Source organism: Macaca nemestrina, chromosome 13, assembly GCF_043159975.1.
Source record: "Macaca nemestrina isolate mMacNem1 chromosome 13, mMacNem.hap1, whole genome shotgun sequence".
Taxonomy (NCBI): Eukaryota; Metazoa; Chordata; class Mammalia; order Primates; family Cercopithecidae; genus Macaca; species Macaca nemestrina.
Genome location: NC_092137.1, coordinates 47,212,478 through 47,232,533, shown reverse-complemented (window position 1 = coordinate 47,232,533; position 20,056 = coordinate 47,212,478). Strand labels below are relative to the sequence as shown.

The 20,056-nt window shown below is 54.1% G+C and overlaps 1 protein-coding gene and 1 long non-coding RNA gene across 5 annotated transcripts in view; one reads left to right on the top strand and one right to left on the bottom strand.

Moving 5' to 3' along the window:
• Positions 1–8,031: 8,031 nt before the first annotated feature.
• LOC105464975 (tetratricopeptide repeat domain 7A) overlaps positions 8,032–20,056 on the bottom strand; it is a 157,075-nt gene continuing 145,050 nt past the window's right edge. For 3 of the 4 annotated variants that reach the window (XM_071076660.1, XM_011713148.3, XM_011713146.2), the window contains one exon: positions 8,032–10,179. In XM_071076660.1, coding sequence (XP_070932761.1) covers positions 9,958–10,179 — 222 coding nt within the window. In that variant the 3' untranslated portion in view covers positions 8,032–9,957. The remainder of the gene's footprint in view (positions 10,180–20,056) is intronic. The other variant, XM_011713147.3, reaches the window with a different exon arrangement.
• On the top strand, positions 10,174–18,972 carry LOC139357836 (uncharacterized). Its single transcript, XR_011611700.1, has 2 exons — positions 10,174–16,955; positions 17,745–18,972. It is a non-coding gene; the product is annotated as an uncharacterized lncRNA (long non-coding RNA).

Sequence of the window (20,056 nt, the reverse complement as noted above, 5' to 3'; positions counted from 1 at the left end):
AAGGGGTCTAACTAGCATGGGAGCAAGGTAGCGCCGTGACTGCTTTGGTGGGAGTGTGCTTTAGTTCCTGAAAACTGTAGGCAGACAGGGTGACTGCAGGAAGGTAGCTCAGGCTATGACACTGCATCTTTGGTCACCAGAGTGGGCTGGGTTGGGGCAGAGGCAGGCACTGACAAGCATTCTATTCACCTCACCCCACTGCAGCCTAGCAGCCTGGGAGAAGGCAGTGGGGGACAGCAAGGCAATGTGCTGGGAGCCGTGCCGGTCACAGGTAGAGTGCAGGGCTTGATGAAGGCTGGCCACTGGCCCCTCATCCCTGCTCTGAAGTTCCAGGGCTCCAAGGCCCTGCTTGGTCGCTGAGGACCATCAAGAAGGAGGGAAGTTGCTAGAGCTTTCCCAATTCAACAGCATCAGAGTAGACACTTGGAAATATACCAAGCAGGATCACGCCTATTCAGGCTTCTAATCCTCAGCCCCTCCTGGGCTGTGCGCGTGGGAGCTGGACTGCAGAATACCCCAAAGTGCAGGTTCACAAAAGCCTCCCTGAGCCCTTGTGCCCATCTGTGCTGGGGTAGCTCATTCACTCAACTCTCTGTATGAATTTCTTGTGACTGCTGTAACAAATGACCACAGACTTTGTTGCTCAAAACAACATAATTTTATTACCTTACAGGTCTAGAGGTCAGAAATCCAAAATCATTCTTATTTGGCCAAAGCGAGGGTTTTGACAGGGCTAGTTCCTTCTGGAAGCTCTGAGAGTTGGCTTCCTTGTCTTCTTCTGCTTCTACAGATCACTTGCGTTTCTCTCCTCGCAGCCCTTCCTCCGATCACTCCACTCTGGTTTCCATCATCACATCTCCTCCTGTTGACTCTGACTCTCCTGCCTGCCTTATATAAGGACTGTTGTACTTATATTGGGCCCACTGGATAATCCAGGATAACCTCTTCATCTCAAGATTCTTATTTATTTGTTTATTTAGGAGATGGAGTCTCGCTCTTGTCACCCAGGCTGGAGTGCAGTGGCGTGATCTCGGCTCACTGCAACCTCTGCCTCCCAGGTTCAAGTGATTCTCCTGCCTCAGCTTCCTGAATAGCTGGGATTACAGGTGGGCACCACCACGCCCAGCTGATTTTTTGTATTTTTAGTAGAGACGGGGTTTCACCATGTTGGCCAGGCTGGTCTTGAACGCCTGACCTCAAGTGATCCGCCCACCTCGGCCTTCCAAAGTGCTGGGATTACAGGCATGAGCCACCGCGCCCGGCCTCATCTCAAGATTCTTAATTCAATCACATTTTCAAATCCCTTTTACCCTGTAAGGTAACATAGTTAACAGGTTCTGGGGATTAGAACATGGACACTTTTTGGGGGACATTTCAGCCTACCACACCACCTTTCTAACCTTTCTCTGGGCTGGGGATCGAGGTACCCTTTGCCTGAAATACTCACCTGCATCCCTGGCCCTTCGTGTGCTCCCTCCAAGCATCCTTCGTGTCTTCCCAGGCTGGTTGGTGCCTAAGTGCTCCAGCTCACAGACTTGCCTGAGGCCAGTGATGGATTGTAGGTTCCCTGATCATCGAGTTGGGACCTACTGGGGCATTGGTAAGTTTCCCAGTGCTTAACACACCAGCATATAGTATATGCTCAATGAATACTATATGTGCTCCAAGATAAAGTGAGGGCGTCCCCCCTCACAATGATCTATCAGGAAATAGAAGCCTTGTAGAAAGTCACCTTGAAGTGTGGGGAGCCTCCTTGGATTATTTTGAGTCACAAAATACAATTTAGGGAAGATCTCTTGGCCTGAATAACCTCAGTCATTGCTGGTGTTGGATGCTGATGGAAATCATCTGATGAAATAATTTTTTTAAAAAAAGTAGTAAAGAAATTTAGAACTGATTTAGAAATCATCCCCAGAGTTTTGATTTTATGGTTGCTCGTGTTAGATGTTATCAACAAGCTCTCTGTAGATCACTTAAAAAGCAATCTAGTTAAAAGTTGCATTATGGAGAATGGGGTCAGAGATGGGAAGAACTCTCCTAATGTTTTACAAATGGTATTTATGGCTCCAGATAAAATCTCTGGTGGCCACATTATTCAAGGATTTGTAAAGTGCTTTATCTGAAATACCTTCATAGACATGAATATGAAGGTTCTGAAAATGGTGTTCAATGGCCCGTGTGTCCCAGAAGATCCTAATGTAAAGATACATATTTCTAAAGTAATTTAATTTATAGAATAGGATTAAACATATGTGTAACTTCATTAAGAAAATGTAACGGCTTTGGGACCAATTACAGGGCTTTGAGCAGCCACAATAGACTCAGGAGGGCTGTGCCTGTGCAAAGTCACCACCAGGGCACAGAGCTGGGATGGTGCATGGCTTGGGCAAGTCCATCTGCCCAGAGAGAGAAGGCCAAGGTTAGCCTGTGGGTGGGGACATGGCGGCCTCACTCCACATTTGTACCGCAAGCCTTCCAGCCGCAGGGGCACCTCCCTGGACCCAACTTGGTGTTCCATTCATGGGGGCACCCACAGGTGTGGCTGAGCCCAGGTATGTGGAATGTGGGGGTCCGACTCAAGAAGCAGAACCCACAGGACTGTCTAGCCTGGGTGTTCTGCCAAAGCACAAGGGCCCTGTAAGGTGGGAGGCAGTTGGCACGGGACTTCTAGAAGGCGTGGGAAGGATCTTAAAGGACAAGGCACAAACAAGGAGTGAGTCTCCGTGGGCATTCTGGAAAGGCATTTTGCAGGGTGTGGGGTGGGCATGGGAGGCATGGCTCTTTGAGGCCACAGGAGGCCTGATGGACCAGAAAAGAAAAGAGGAGAGGCTGGGCGTGATAGCTCATGCCTGTAATCTCAGCACTTTGGGAGGCCGAGGTGGGCGGGTCACTTGAGGTCAGGAGTTCAAGACCAGCCTGGTCAATACAGCGAAACCCTGTCTCTACTAAAAATATAAAAAATTAGCCAGGCATGGTGGCTGGTGGCTCCCAGCTACTCGGGAGTTGGAGGCAGGAGAATCACTTGAACCTGGGAGGTGGAGGTTGCAGTGAGCCGAGATCGCGCCACTGCACTCCAGCCTGGGCTCTGTCTCAAAAAAAAAAAAAAGAAAGAAAAAGAGAGAGATAGAGAAAAGAAAAAAGAAGGAAAGAAAAGAAAGAAGGAAGGAAGAAAAGAAAGAAAGAAAGAAAGAAAGAAAGAAAGAAAGAAAGAAAGAAAGAAAGAAAGAAAGAAGAAAGAAAGAGAAGGAAAGAAAAAGGAAAGAAAAGAAGGAAGAGGAGAAAGGAAAGAAGACAAGCACTTAGGAGGGTGGGGCTCCCAGCTCAGAAAGTTCTCTGCATGGGGGAGAGCACCCAGCTTCCCCTACCTTCCCCAGGACAGGGGCCTCTGTGGCCTCAGCCCAGATTGCACCAGGCCAGGCTGTGTAAGGGCCCCATACCCTTGGCGTGGGTGTTCTCAGGGGTGCAGAGTGTGTGCTGGGCAGGATGCCACCACCGTAGCCACTGAGCCCTGGGCCTTGCGTGGGGGCTGGGGAGTGAGCTGAGGGCTCCTGAGATGGCTCAGGCCGGGCCCAGACAGGAGAGAGGAAGCTTGCAGTGGCCTCTTCCTTCTGGGCCCAGGCTGAAATGAGAGATCAGTCAGGGTGGCGGGAGACTGCCCAGCTGTGTGCACCCTGGGGGAGACCGTCTGTGCTCCTGACCTTTATGTGGGGATGGCCCCACCTCAGGGGTCAGAGCTGCTGCTCTTCAGGAAGTCTTCCATGCTTGTGCCATCCCCAGCTTGGCACATGTGCTCTCTGAGTGGGCGTGGGTGCCACAGACAAAAGCAATGGGTGAAGTTCTGGAACATGTCCTGCTTCTGCTTGTCTGATGGTGCAGGGAAGCAGAGTGAGCCTCTCTCTGGGGATGTGCAGGGCTGCCAGGAACACACACACACTCAGGGTCCCTCAAGTCTTCATGGGGGCCACGGTGTAAGGACAGGAGGCAGGTGGGACTCTTGCCTGCAGTTAGGCTGCAGGTGTTGGAAAGCTCATTCAGGATGGAATGGAGCTCCAGTGCTTCCATCATCTCCATGCGCCTTGCAAGTAGGTGGCCATTTCTTTTGTTTCCAAAGCTCTGCCTGCACAGAGATTCACCTGCCCTTCAGTTTTGCTTTTATCTTCCAGCTTCTACCAATCAACGGTTCTCCATTCTCTCAGCCCCTTGGCTTCGGCTGCTTTCTAGCCTCTGCTCCCCCCGGCCACCCCCGCCCCGCCTCCTGCTTCCCTCTGCCTACCTGCAGAGGCCAGGCCGCTACAGCCTTCAGCAATGCCAGCATCACAAAAGGCAAAGGGAGAGGAGGAGCTCTTCCAGATTAGAGGAGCGAAGGAGCTGGCTGTAAAGTGGAGGGTGTGATCCTGGGCTGGAGAAGAATACTCTAAGGAAAACTAGTGCCTAACCTGAAATGGGGCGGTGGATTAGATAAGAGCACAGCGGCAGTGTTGAATGTCCTATTTGTTAACTCCGCTGTGGTTAGATACAGGGATGACCTTTGTTCTTGGTAAACACATACTTAAGTATTACGGGGAACGGGGCACCATTTATGCAACCTGTTATCAAATGGTTCAAGAAACAATGATACATGTTTTTAAAGAAGTCCACAAGGACTTCTTGCCAAATTCCAGAGACAGTTAAGAGAGTGAGAGACTGAGGGTGAGCGGGAACAAGAACAAGAGAACAATGACAGCCCCCACCTGTGTTGGGGACCACTACATTGGTGTGTCGGCATCTCTGAGCTGTGGGCCAGCCCATGGGGAACACACTGGCTCTGGAACCCAGCCACGATGCCGTCAGTGAGTGGTCAGGATTGTGGAGTCCCACGACCCAACGCAGTTCCCGTGGCTGCCCATGCTTTCGGGCATCTTCTGAACACTCTATCTGGGGCAATGTCCGGCCTCTTGTGACCGCTGCTTAAGGGGCCTCTACTCTTGCTGCAGAGGAGCTGGGGTGGCAGGCATCACAGAGCACTGGCATTCCTCTGCAGCCAGTGGGGCGAAGCTGGTGGTGGGGCGAGGCTGGCAAGTGGGGGTTCTGGGCACCCAAGAGGCCCCTCGACCCATCTATCTTCCTCCCCTGGGCACTCCTGTAGAGGACTCCTGGTCATGCGAGTTTCCATGGATCCAGAGGGTCCTGCTGCTGCGGCGATTCGGGGAGGCTCCTGCCTCTGCCCAGAATGGGTGAGCCGGCACTACGCAGGCCCCGCCCTGTGCCAAGTCACTGAGAGTGGAGGCCCCGTGATCTCTTCACCTTTCTTGGGAACAAAACCCACCTCCCAAGGTTGTTGATTGGAGAGGTTCCCAATCAAAGGAGTGACTGGGAGAGAGTTCACTGATAAGTGAAGCATCGTATTAGCAGTACAGTGCAGGAGGCACGTCAGTATTCCCATTGTCATCTTCATTCCAAGACCACAACCAGGACAGGAGCCCCTCCATGGATGGACCCTCAGGTGATGATGATGCAAAGGAGAAAGGAGGGTGTTTAAGCGGGTGTGTTCTGTTGTCTGCCCTCTCTAGAGGGACCTGCATTGTACCCGTTCCCAGAAAGGACACGGCATGGCGTGATGGGCTGACACAGGGGACCGGAAGGGCCCAGGGCATTGCCCACTTAGCACTCCAGCTGCAAAAGCAGCTGTATGTGTCCTGAGGCCCATGCCTCCTGGTCATAGCCGATTGGATCAAGAGAAGGCGCCTATCCAGGGAAAATCAGTCTACGGGCTGCCTACTGACCCATGGAAAAATGAGTGGGACTAATTAGATCCTCTCGTTCAAGATTCAGCCATTAGGAGGGGAGTGGTCACAGTGCTGCAGGTGGTCAGTCAGGGGTGGGGCTGGAGGGCCAGGGCAGTGCTGAATATAGTTCTAGGGGAGCAGCACCTCTCCGTGAACTGTCAGTAGCGGGGAGAGGAGGGCGGAGCAGGCAAAGGCAGAGATGATGATAATTGCTCGCGTGTATTGATTACTATGGGCCAGGCACTATTCTAGGATCACTTAATCGTAATCCACAGAGCAGGCACTATTCCACCATTCTTATTGTACAGATGGAGGAATGGCTATAGAGAGATGAAGAAACTTGCTGAAGGCCACACAGCTTGTAGTGGTAGAGCTGCCCCTTGAAGCTCAGACTGGTGACTGCAGTGTCACCCTGCTGCCTCCTTCACGGTGTGTGGCTGCTTTGGCCCCAGGCCTGGGCACTGCAGTTCCTGCCCTAGGGTTCCAGCGAGCTCCCTTTTGTCTCTTGAGTTACCTTCAGGGTGTCTGTTCTTTGCAACTGAAAGAGCTTGATGAAAATTCAGTTTCTGGCAGGGGATGGCGTGATCTTTTCAAATCAGGACCTCCTTGACCTCTCAGGACCCTTTGGATCAGTACCTCAAGGGTCGGTTTCACAGGTCACTTAGGCATGAGGTTCCCTGCCCGTGGGTCATCATCAAAGTCTAGGCGGATGGGGAGGTTTGCTTAGTCAGAGGCTTCCCAAGCCCAAGAAATATTTGCACAGTGACGACATCTGAGTGCTGGGTGGGGGATAGGATGCAACAATGAGCACTTTGGTACCAGAAAGGAGTCTGGGTGGTGGCGGCTGAAATGCCATTCATATTTGTGCCTGCAGGAAGCACTATTAATATGAAAGTACACAAGTGGGAGCTGTGTCCTGGAAAGTGGCACGTGGGTGGAAGTCCGAGGGGGTGACAGGCAGTCTGAGGTCTGTCCCCAGACTCTAACCCTGGTCCCAGCATGATGGGTTTAGACACAGGAGCCAGGTGCCTCTCTCTCCAGTGAGGGTTCCTGTGCAAGCACAGGGTCTGCAGATGGGCAACTGGGGTAAGGCAGTGCCTGCGGCCCTCAGCAGGTCTCCACCGCTGCGTGACTCTCCAACATTCGACCAATTTAAGGTCAGCTTGGGAAACCCTGTTCCCATCAGAAGAGGATGGCAGAGCCTTCCCTCCTTCCACATTCCCTCTATTCCCCTCCCTGCAGGATGAGTTTCTAAGCCTCTTCCCCCAGGCTGGCAGACACCCCCTGCCGCCTAAGGTGGCCTGTACTTCTCGCCCAAGGAGGCCATGAGCTGGGGGTTAGGGTACATGACAAGTAATTTGATACCAAGTATTCAATCACTCAAGTCTGTAAATGTGTTACCTTAAAATAAGGCCACGGCAAGAGAAGCTGGGCACCCAAAGGCTGCAAGCAAAGCCCTTCCCTATGGGGACAGCAATGTCTGGCTGAGCGTGGCGTGGAGGGTGGGCATTGGGGGAGGCCAGGCCACAGGGAGGAGTGGCAAGAGAGGAGTCCAGATGGCCGAGAACAGCCCTGGGTTTAAGGGGAAGCTTCAGGACAGCTGTCTTCAAAAGGAGGTGGCTGCAGCCTTGGGGGTGCCATGGTGGTTCCCTGGAGTACATGAAGAAACAGAGCTTCTGTGTAAATGAGCAGCATTGTTTAGAATTATGTTGATGCAGGTTATAACATCCACAGTACATTGGTATGTGGCATAACTTATTAGGGGTGTACTGGTATGGACTTCTCAGCAGAGGTGGCCAATCTGAACAAGGCCCAGGTCTCTCCCATGCCTCCTCTCCTAGTCTTCTTCCCTGCAGCTGAAGGTGGCCCATGAGCAATACCTGAGGGGCTCTCTGTTCAGATATGAGTACTGCCTTGGCCTCTCCCAGCAATGCCCAGAGGCAGCAGGGGCTTCCGGGGTGGCCCCCTGGACAAGTCAAAGGCCAGGATCAGCCCTGCCTGGACCCCTCTTGCTTCCTCCTACCCACTCCAGGCTTTAGCCCAGCCTCAACTGGCAACATTCTCACCAGCTCAAACCCACATTTTCCCAGAGGGTCCTCCCTCTCGTCCTTCCTTCCCCACATCCCTCCTCAGCTGGGCCCAGGTCTTGGCTTCGATGACTTCTCTGGCCTCCCTCCTCCTGCAACAGCCCCTCCTCTCCAGGGCCTGGCTCAAGGCTGGTGCGGGAGCGACATGCCCAGTGAATAAACATGCTGCTTCAGACAAGCCTGCTTCCCCTCCAAGGGTCTCTTTATTTAACCTGTAAAGTCACTGTCAGCAACTTGGCTTGGCCCTCTGCTGCTTCCAACAAGGAACTGCTTAAGTCAGGAAATGCATTGGGTGCCTTTCCTAGTACCAAAAATTGACTACAACTCTTTGGGCACCCTGAGATAAATCAACAGCATTTGCTTTTTCTTTACTTTTCTAACATAATTCCAGAAAAAAATAGATCTCTATTTTTATATATATATATATAAAAACTATATTTATATACACACATACATAGAGATCCTTCAACCATGAAGGATCCAGCGTCCTCTGGGGTGCCCCTTGGCCTGCCGCAGGAAAGCCAGGAGGCACCAGCTGTCTTGGGAATCATCTCGGGACATGCAGTGCTGAGCTAGTGTGCCATGGATGGGGGGTCTCCAACAGCCCTCTCCCTCCGAGGAAGGTGGAGCTATGACAAACCAGGGCAGCCCTCACCTGAGCTTTCTTTTTTTTTTTTTTTTTTTTTTTTTTTTGAGACGGAGTCTCGCTCTGTCACCCAGGCTGGAGTGCAGTGGCCGGATCTCAGCTCACTGCAAGCTCCGCCTCCCGGGTTCACGCCATTCTCCTGCCTCAGCCTCCCGAGTAGCTGGGACTACAGGCGCCCACAACCGCGCCCGGCTAATTTTTTGTATTTTTAGTAGAGACGGGGTTTCACCGTGGTCTCGATCTCCTGACCTTGTGATCCGCCCGCCTCGGCCTCCCAAAGGGCTGGGATTACAGGCGTGAGCCACCGCGCCCGGCCTCACCTGAGCTTTCTACACATCCTGAAATGTAAGCTGTACCTGATGGAGCTTTGAAACTAAAACCCAAAGTGCAGATACAAAAGGATTCCCTGATAAGCCTGGGGGACTGACTCCTTGGGGAAGAGTTCCAAGAGCATCACGCAGCAGGGGCCAGGGGAGCCAGCAGGGAGGACATACACCCACAGCCCCCAGGCCCGGAAAAAGGTGTCATGGACACAGAGGCCTGCTCAGTCACAGGAGAAAGGCTGGGCTCTGTCCCCTCCTCAGGTCTGCCTCAGGCAGGGCAACCCAAAAGGCTAGGGTGAGGCTCAAATCAAGGCAAAAAAGGGCTGTGGGTGGTGAGATGTACTGGGGACAGTCCTAGAAATTGCCCACCTCCATGTTATTGGCCCTCGAGGGACCTGCATTGTAGCGTAAGACCTGCAGGAGTAATGTGTTGACTCAGGGTATTAGAAAGGACTGGATCTAGCAACCACAGGATCTAAAGCCGATGGAGGCTGCTTGGGCTGGAACACATTTCCAGGGAGATGGGGTGGGTGGAAATGGAAGCGTAAGGGCCAGTGCTCAGTACCCGCTGGCTAGACCCCAGAGGCCCCAAAGGCACTTGGTAGCAGAGGGAAAGAGCACAGTGGGGCCCAGCTGGCCTCAGGGGGCAAAGAGGGGCAACGTGGGCATCATCTGCTAACTCCAAGTCTGGGAAGGGAACCCAGAAATCCCATCGTCTTCCCACTTGCCCAGTTTCTTCACGTCGTGACTGCCCTGGGCAAGACCTGAGAGGGATCCAGAAGTCTGTGCTGTGCTGAGAGTGGGGAGTGAGATCCCCAGACCCCCAACCAGAGGCATGGGTGAGGGTGAAGGACAATTGTGAGGCTCCCCCCTGCCCAGCTCTTGGGGTGCAAGTCTGGTCACCACAAAACTCTGCAAAAAGGCACTTAGGGTTCAAGTCAGACTGTTTCCCAAGGCACCAACAAAGAAATCCAGGAAGACCCTCTTGGCCGAGCCAGGAGAACGAGGGCTGCAGCTGCGGAGGCGTTCACTAAAGATGGATTTCCCTGAGGCCCCACACCTGATGCCACTGTCGCCCCACACTGACCGCTGCCTCTCCCTCTGGCCGGCCCTCCCTCCCTGTGGCTGCAGTGTCGTCACAGCTCTCTGGGGATGATGGAGAAGGGCAGCACAGGGCTGCTGGCCTCCAGCTCCAGGGCAGTGAGGAAGCAGTCGACGGCGGCCTCGTTCTGGCCCTGGGCCTGCAGCACCTCGCCCAGGCCCTGCCACGCCTCGTGGCACGTGCTCTGCCTCTCCACGGCATCTCGAAGCACCTTCTGGGCCAGGCTCTTGTGGCCAAGCCGACTCAGCATCAGACCCTGTGGACCAAGCACAGGGCAGGGTGAGTAGGGGTCTTGGCATGGCACAGGCATCTTGGCAACTGGGCCAAGTACAGGTGCACGGGTGGCAGCAGCCATCAGCTTGAGAGGCTCCTGCGTCTCTGGCTTGGGCACTGTCAAGTGACTGTGCCTTTCCCCATGTAAATCCTACCTGTCCCTGCCCAACCCGTGCTTTAACCCCAGCCTCCTGGGAAACCCACTGCAGGAGCTCTGTTCCTGCCGGTCCCGAGGAATTGGCTTTCAAGTCACCAGACCTGGCTGTGTCACCTTGTTTGGGGGATCCTGGGCAAATCCCAGCTCTCTGGCCCTCAGTTTCCTCATCTGTAAATGGGAAAATCACAGCATCTCTCTGGAGGGCGGGGTGAGGCTGAAAGGAGTCAGGAGGTGTAAAGCTCTGAGAAGTGTCTGGCAGGAGTGTGTTCTCACTCAGTGGGACCATGCCTCTCAGTCCTTCCTGCGGCCCGGAGCTGCCCTTCACCCCAGGGATGCAGAAAGACTGAGGAGGACGCATTACGAGGCTTCATCACTGTCACCGGGGAGGAAAAGCTCAAGCATGTGTGCGTGTGCGGTGGCTCCTCAGGAAAGGGTCACAGGAGGAGAGTCAGATGGCAGGGGACAGGGTGCTGGGTGAATGGGGCGCTGGGTGAACAGGCTGGATTGGCTGAAAGATGAAAGGCCCTGGGGGTCTGGGTCAGGCGCAGGGAAGCTTGGCCCTGCTGTTTGGCTCAAACAACCCTGTTACCAAAGAGATAGAGGAACTAACAGGAATCGTCATAAGAGGCTGGGAAGTGAAACTGGCACCCTGTCCCCTCTACATCCTCTTTTACCCACGCTGGGAAGTGGGTAGCGAGGACAGGGTAGTGAGCGGAGGCAGAGGGGCAGGGCCCCCTTTCAGCAGAAAGGCTGCTCTGCGCCGTCCCACTGATCCCTGTTTCAGCCCTGAGGGTGGCATGAGATGGTCCCTCGGGGGGACCCTTCTCTTGTTAAAAGACGGGAGGTAAAACCCACCACTGACTTCCTGGACAGGCGGGGGCCGCAGTGGGGGTGGGGAGCTGCGTTCTATGTGCCTGGAGCCCCCTCTCCAGTGCCCGCCCACTGATGGCCATGTACATTTTTAGCTGGAACATTTTCCTCCTCAGCGAGCTCCCCAGAGTTAGGCCCTCTGTTGCTATGGAGACGTGCTGGGGAAGATGCGCATGCCTGGTTTCATCAAGTCCTCAGAGAGCTTGGAACACAACCAATTCGGCGGGAGTGAAAGATGGCGCTCAGGAAGCCCTAGGAAAAGCCTCTCCCTCTCCATAGGTGCTGGCTGGAGATCTTGTGGCCAGGGGGCGGGGGAGGAAGAGGCTGTCCTCACAGAGCCTCTGTTAGCCCTGGGCAACGCTGTACCAAGGAACCACACACATGGATGAGGCGTGCAGAGGCCAGGGGAGGACAGGGTGGCTGCGGGCGGGGTGGAGCCTCAGGCAGGGTCTTCCGCTCTCGCCAGATGGGAGTGGTGCTGACTCAGGGCTGCCTGGGACCAAGGGTAGTGGCCAGGCTGGCCAGCAGGGCACGAGGCCTAGCTGTTCTGCCCACACGGCCCAAGGGCCAGACCCCAGCAGCTCACAATGGAACAGAGCCCACAGGGAGGAGGGAAGGAAGGCCAGCCGACGGCTGCCAGACACAAAATTGAGCACCAAAAATGAAGGGTTTGAGCCCTGTGAGTTCTGCCCAGGAGGGAGCAACACAGGACAGAAGGGAAAGGCCGGCAAGGCCTCTCAGGGAGGGGCAGGCCCGGAGTGGCTTCCACACGTTAAGTTTTCTGTATTAAGCTTCCACATGGGATTTTGTTTGAAAAAAGGGCTCAACTGCTAAAAACAAGTTTGAAAACCCCTGATTATCAAGAAGTATGTGGGTGTCTGGGAAGGGGCCAGATGTGTCTGCAGGCTGGTGTGTGTGTGTATGTGTATTTTATTCTCAGTTTGGGAGGTTTGCAGTAACTTCCTCTGTGTGTCTGTAGAGAGTTTAAAGCCCAGGGCTTGGTGGCCGGAAGCCCTGGCCAGGTTGGAATCCCAGCTCTGCCACTGACAAGCGCTGTGACCGTGGACAAATGGCCACCTTTCTCTGAGTTGTGGTTTCCTCATCTGTAAACCAAGCAATGAACTGTCCCTCCTTGTGGGGCTCTTGTGAGGAGTCTGCAATGATGAATTGGAAAAATCACCGCAGGGGCAGACAGCAAACAGCAGCACCTCCAAGATGAGCAGAGGGTCCTTCTGGGCGGGGAGCAGGTGGATGGCTGATCTCTCTAGAAGCTGGGAGAGGGCATGGCTCTCTGTGGGGGAGGACTGTAGGCTAGGGTGGGTTGGCTCATGTCCCCCCACCCTGGGGTGTTGACCTTAGAGCCTGAAAGGAGACACCGGGCTGGGGTCAGGCTGGGGCCCAGAGGCCCAGGGCCTGTAACAGGATCTTCTGCCACCTGCCCCTGACACCAGCCCAGTTCATGTTTGGTAGCAACTCAGCGCTGTTTGCTGCCTGACAACTGGGCAAGACAGCCCCAGGAAGATGCGAGGTCTCACCGACTCTGCCCTGAGCCCAGCGCTGCATCTAGGGCCTGCAGACAATCCTCCTGGCACCCCGACCCTCCCAGAGAACAGGCCTCCAGAGAGATGGTGGCAACAAGAACTGGCATCTCAATTGCATCCAAATGTCCCAAGTGAATCCCCCATCCCCCATCCTGGTGAGGGGGTGCCCCACGCTGAGAGAGGAGATCAGATCTGCTGAGAGGCTCCCAGTTTTGACCTTCCCTTGGGAGATGCCACAGCTGTGCTGGCAGCCCACAGGGATTTGAAAGTTGTTTATGGTGATCAGACACCATAACTCCAAGGGGGCGCTTTGGGCTGGTTATAGCCACAAACATGGTTCCAGGGAGGTGCAGGGCTTTGGGAGAAGTCCCCAGAAATTCCCACCTCAGGACCCTCCTCCTTCTCTCCCTTCCTCATCTCAGGGAGTGGGGATGTGTGGCCACATCTCAAGTGCTCGAGACCCTGCTCTCCCAGGAAGCCTTCCCTGAGGACGGAGTTCCTCCTGACCACACAACCGCCTCCACGTCATGCTTAGTTACTGTGGAGCTCATGGATGCGATCCCTGTCCTGCCCCTCCCGAGGCTGAGAGGGATAGAGCCCCAGCCTCCTGCCTGCTTTGTTATTCCCCAAAGGACAGCAGCTCAACAGGGCTCAGAGCTCAGGATGTAGCCCAAACACAGAGCCAGGGAACCCAGAGGCACCCCACACTTACAGATGTGGGCCTCCGACCAGGGATGCTGCCCACGTGGAGCTTGGCAAGCCTTGCCTCTTACGGCCACGAAGGCGCAGAACCTAAGGGGCCCAGGGTCTCGCTGGTCTGGGCTCACACTCAGCGGGGAGCCTCCCTGTGGGACCCAGGTCCTTTGCAGAGGCAGTGTGTGGCCAGGGGCTGTGGCCTGGGAGTGGATGAGGGAAAGGGCCTTGCCTTTTCAGAATCCACTGCACACCATCGCACCCCGTAAGTTCAGTGCCTGATGATGCCCTCCAAGGGCGGAGCAGTACAGAGGTCTAGGGGTGCGCATGCCTCTTCTTCTTTTGAGGGGGGCCTGCCCTGGGAAGCAGCCTTGGCGCTAGGCCAGCTGTGGGCCAGGCTGAGCCCTCCCTCCCCACCCCTGCCCTCAAGTATTTATAGAAGTTATTTTGGGAATTTTCTCTCTGAGCTCAAGGCACATTCCTGGGATTCTGTAACAGCCTTTCCAGCTGGGAAGCCAGGAATCAGCTGGAAGCTGCAGGAGCCTTCTGGTCCCTGGAGCCTGCCTTTGGGGACACCAGGGCTGCTGGGAGGAGCCTGCTGTACAGGAAGGGCCCTCCCTCTCGCCACCCTGGAACATGGACACACCCTTCCAGGGAGGCCCGCATTCCAGCCCAGCTCCGGGCTCTCTGGCGTTCCGGGTTCTCTCAGGTGTGTCAGCCTCAACCTGTCCAACCAGACCTGGAACGGGAAGGAGGGAGGCACCTCTCCAGGCTGAGAACCTCCCACTCCCATCACCACCGCCTTCCTGGAGCCAGGGCAGCTCCAAAGCCACAGGGTCCCACTTCCCTGATGTGGGAAGGGGGGCAAACCCTTCCAGTTCCACCCAGTGCTGGGGTGGGATGTGTTCACCCCAGAGCCCCCTGGGCCTCAAAGGAAGAGGCTCCTGCTGAGAAGAGCCCAGACTCACATGGAGCCCAACCTAGGTGGGGTCTCCTGGGGTAGGGGGTGCCCGTCCCTTTCTCTTTTGGGTCCTTTACAAGTGAGATGTTGAAGAACACCAGCAGGCCTCTTCAGCTGGGGCTAAGGGTTGTCTGTTTTCAGAGGGGCAGGGGCCAGCGGCCAGAGGCCAGATGGGTCACACCCTGGGGGACTCTGGAGCCTGACAAGCCACCAGGAAATTGACTTCCTTGTCAGCCATCTCCTCTGGGCAGGGGCTGGGCCTTTTCTCCTCCCCTTCCTGGGCTGGTATCAGGTTCTAGGTCTATAAGGGCCTTTGCCCAACCTGGAGCACTGCCTGGCCCAGCCCTCCAGGTCCGTCAAGAGGCTGTGGCTAGGCCTCTGGATCCCTGGTTCTAGAAGTGAGTCCCCGTGATGGGGAGTGAGAAGGGGCCCAGTCACAGAAGCTCCCCTCTCTGGGCAGGAGGTACAGCCTAAGGCACAGTGAAGGTCAGTTTGGGGAAGGGGCTGCTGGACAGGGAAAAAGGACCACGTCACCTTCTCTTTCCATGTAGGGTGAGTCTTTCTAACTCTTTCTGAAAAAATGGATTCTGGAGCTTAATGAAGCCAGCAGTGCTCAAGTATCATTCAGATCTGAATCTATGACAGGCTCTTCATCAGGGTTGGTGATGGACTTCAGGAGCCTACATCAGCTTAAGGTTTTCCCAAAGTCCTGATCTAGGGCTCAGGGTGTGTGTGGGGGGTTGTGCCAGCCCAGGGATAAGGTGGGTATGGAGGGGCCTCTGATCCCCATTGAGCAGGTGCTGGGAGACACACCCTCGCACCCCCTACACCGTGGGCCTGCAGAACCCTTTACTTTCATCTCTTCCACTTTCCCATCAGGTAGTGTGACCTCAGGCACTAGTGGTGAGGGGTGAAGAGAGCACTCACAATAAAATCACCTCATCAGAGGTCACACAGCCAAGATGCTCCTATTGAACTTCCCTGCCCAGAAGAAGCAAGATTCCATGTCCTTTCATGGCCTAGACACCTCTAAGCCGCCTGCCACAGCTCAGGAAATGAACTTGGAGAAAGAAGCCTAGAGCTGGTGGTGCGTCCTGGACCCTGAGACATGGGGCATAGGCGGCAGAGGCCACTGTCCCCAGGAACCCGGGACCCTGCTGTTTATGCACTGAGCCCCACCCAGTGTCAGGGCGCCTCCAAAATGCTAGGCACTGAGTGTCACTCCTCAGCTGCTCAGAACATCCTTCCTCCTTCAACTCAGAAAACAGATGCTGAACCAGATGCTGAACTGGCATGACGGTAGGCCAGGGCCTTCCCTGAGCCTGCCACGGCAGAGCCTCTGCCCCAACGGGTGCAGATTACCCAAGGTCTCTCCCTCGTCCCTCAACTCATTCTTCCCCACAAAGCAGGCTGCCCTCCCCGTAGCTAAGGTCAGCCTGGGCCTTGCACTGTGTGCACTCTTGTCCTATCCACAGGGCAGCTAGGGTCTGTCACCTTGGCCAGACTCCCCTGTGGACTCAGTGGGGATGGGGTGGCTTTATTGCAATGAGTCTCTGGGGCTTGGCACCAGGTTTCCGCTCCCCACCGAGAACCAAGAGCATCTGAACATGGCCTGGCAGCTATGCTTCAAAGTGAAAAATGTAAAAATAACCCTAATGACTGGACCATTAACTTATGGAATTATTTAACCTAACTCTAAAGGTGCCTAATTCTAAATTCCCTAGGTGCTTGGTATAGCAAGGCTCATTTTACAGATGAGAATACTGAAGTTCTGAGAGGCTATGGAACTTGGTCAGTGAGTGAAGGCAAAGTGGGACTCAGGTCCAGGTCAGATGAACTTGAAGGCCCTGCTCCAACCTGCAGGTGCCTCCTCCAGAGCCAGCTCTGATACTCATTTTAAAAATCATCCCAGCCAACCAACCCTAGGAGAACCTCAAAGGCAGCTTGGAGGTCCCTGTCCCTGCCAGGCACTCCCTCCCTGTCTTCTCAGCACCCTGCTGGCATCACAAGGAAATCTGGGCCAAAGACCCTCATCCCACAGTAAGTATGGTCCCACAGAAACCAGCCAAGGGGGGGCTCAGGCCACGGCCACATGCCACCAAGTCATCTATGTGAATATAGTGATAAAAATGCCCAATGTTGACTTATCTTTTCACAGCTTTCAGTTCACCTGAGCTCTAAAACTACTCCTTGAAGTCACAAGAGAGTCTAAATTATCATCCCAATTTGACAGGAGAAAAAACTGACCAAGTGCTATGGTTTAAATGTGTCCCCCAAAATTCATGTGTTAGAAACTGAAGCCTCAATCAGCAGAATTGAAGTGTGAGACCTTCCAGAAGTGATGAGGTCTGGCGGGCTTTGCCCTCCTGAATGGACTGATGCTGTTGTCTCAGGAGCGGGTTCCTGACAAAAGGATGAGTTCAGCTTCCCCTTCTCTCACACTCTCTTGCCCCTCCACCTTCTGCCATGGGATGAGGCAGCAAGAAGGCCCTCACCAGATGTGGCCCTCGATCTTCAACTTCTCAGCCTCCGGAATTGTGAGCAAATAAGTTTCTGCTTATTGTAAATTACTATTAAAAAATATATTTTTAAAAAGGCCACACATGGTGGCTCATGCCTATAATCCCAGAACTTTTGGAGGTTGAGGTGGGAGGATTCCTTGAGCCCAGGAGTTCAAGACTAACTTGGGCAACATAGTGAGACCTTGTCTCTACAAAAAATAGAAACAAAATCAAATAATAATAAATTACCCAGTCTCAGGTATTCTGTTACAGCAACACAAAATGGACTGAGACACCTGGCGAGGAAAGTAACCCTCAGGCGCCCCCATAACGCAGGGCGGGTTGTCTTAGGTTTGTCACCTCTCGTGTCTGGTCCAACCCTCCATGATGGGGGAGGGGCCAGCCAGCAGCGGGAGGGAGTGACGGATGAAGCTCTGTGCGGCCACAGTTCATCCTTTTGGCCTTAGAGACCAGAGCCTTCTTGATGGAGTCCCAGAGCACCTAAAAAGGCCCAGCCCAGAGCCTCAGGGCTTGGATAGGCAGAGCTCTGGACCTCAGTGACTCAGGTCCCCCCTTGGGAGGTACCAGGGGTAGTGGTAGGGGGCTTCTGGGGACTTAAGATGTGCCCCCTCATGCCACAGCCTGGGGTGAGAGATGAGAGGCTCTGAGGCCATCCCCACGCTCTTGATCCCGCAAACCCACTTAAAGAATGAGGTGGCCTGCTATACACTGGCAGCAAGAGGGAACCAATTAAGGAAAATCATTCATCGTCACTCTGTCATCAAGAGGACTGCAGATAACAACGCTGTCTTCCTGTCTCTCCAGGGGCATTTGGAGAGAGAAGAAGCTGGGTCACATGCCAGGAATGCTTCAGAAACTGCATCCCAGGAATTACATTACTAGAGCCAAAGCTCATGCAGAGCCATCTCCCCACTCCTGCAGGGGTGCCTGACAGGGAGAGGTTCTGGAGAGCCTGGAACTCCCTCACCAAGAAGAAAGCATGAGGAGGGGAGGGGCTGGGGTACGGGAGGGACCAGGAAACTCCTCCTCTCCAGAGTCTGCCCCTGGGAGAAGAGGGCAGAATGCCACCCAGACACCTTGCCTGCCCACTCATGCCTGCGGGTGTCAAGTTGTCTCTTGCAGTGCAGACAAACTGCACCAAAGTGTCCACACTCTCCTTAGCCAAGCTGAGGGCAGGGAGAGTTGGTGGCTCTGTGGCTAGGGCTAGGACCTTCTTCAGGGGCTGCTGAAGGGTAGCAGAACATGCCACCCCAAAATATGTCACTTGGGCATAAGGATTGTTTTGAGCTGAAGGCAACTGAGAAGAAGCAGAGACAAGAAAAGCTCTCTGCCTTCCCCCTATTTGCCTAAAAGCCGGATATATACATTTATAAGGGTGTCCCTCCTCCCCCTCAACCAGGAAGGACAAAGGCTGATCACAGAAGACAGTGTTAAAACCTTATCAGCCTGGAGATGGCACAAAGGAATCTACATAACAAGCTCTGCTAACTAGCCTTTATCTACCATTAGTTTCCCAATGATTTGTCTTCCCACAATTTTCCATCCCCAGAGACTCCAAGTCCTTTTTCTTTGTCTCTTGCTTCTTTTAAATTGTATGCTCTTGGTTGAAAATGCTATGTAAGCCAGAGTTCTAAGCTACCTCTTTTGTTTGTTTGTTTGTTTGTTTGTTTTTGAGACAGACTCTCGCTCTGTCGCCCAGGCTGGAGTGCCGTGGCGTGATCTCGGCTCATTGCAAGCTCTGCCTCCCGGGTTCACGTCATTCTCCTGCCTTAGCCTCCTAAGTAGCTGGGACTACAGGTGCCCGCTACCTCACCTGGCTAATTGTTTGTATTTTTAGTAGAGATAGGGTTTCACGGGATGGTCTAGATCTCCTGACCTCGTGATCAGCCTCCCAAAGTGCTGGGATTACAGGTGTGAGCCACCATGCCAGACCTCTAAGCTACCTCTTTAAGCTTTTCTCATTTTTCCTGAGGATCTCCCATGAGAACATTTTATACATGTTAATAAAGTTCTGTTTGTTTTTCCTTGTTAATCTGTCTTCTGTTACCGGGGTCCGAGCTAAGAACTCAGAAAGGTAGAGAGAAAATGGTTTTTTCCTTCCCTACACTGGGAAACCAAGTCAAGCCACTCATTCTATGAGGTGCTCTAATCTCAGCTTCACGACCAACCAATGACCCTCCCATCACGAAAGTCAGGTGACCTCAAAGGAACCCCCTCCTGGGAGGGCTCTTAATGACCCAACCAGTCTACCAGTCACTGTTGGAGCTCCCTGGTTTCCTCAGGTACCTATTCTGCCCTTGGAAGTGCCTGGTGCAGAGGGGATCCGGGGAGGTGGCAGGGCAGAGATAAGCTCCAAGAGAAGTGCAGGCTGCTGGGGGTCCCTTCCTGGCCAAGCCTTGAAGCTCTCTCTGAAGAGCAGTATCAACCGGCGACTCCTATGCATCCTGGGAGGCCTCTGCCTTCCTTCTCACGTTTCAGGCAGGCAGGCAAAGTTCAGCCTTCCCCTTCTTGGCTACAATTTTCTGCCAGTGAATTCGGTTCTGAATACCCCAGCCGAGTGGGATTTCCAGCTACCTGGAGAGAAGTCTGGGACCACGCTGGCAGACTGTCAGGACCTGCTCCTGTGATTTGATTTCCACTGCAGAGAGCACACTTCTTTTTCTTTCTATACTTGCCAGTTTCCCGGAGGCCCCTGGCCATCCTTGAGCCGGGTGCAGACAGCAGCCAGCAGGACCAGAGCCTGATGGACAAACTCGGGACAAACCGTGCTGGTTCTCTTGCCCAGCAGAGAACTGCCAAGGTGGCATCTCCTTCCTGCCTGGTCTGGGTAGAAAACCCTGAGCTGAACCCAGAGCAGGGCTAGAACCACAGAAACATCTCTTATTGCATCTAGGGCAGGGACAGGGGGACAGGGAGAATAGAGAATCCACTCTTGGCCAAAGCCTATATTCTTAGAGACATGGGGCCCCTGGCCCCTAAGAGCAAAGTCTTCAACTCCCACTGGGCTTTCTTTAGCCTCTTGGCACTTGCCAACCCCATTCTAAGGACTAGAGGGCCAAACCCAGCACCCACACAGCACAGTAAGAATATCTTCACCGACCACTTTCCAGACCTCA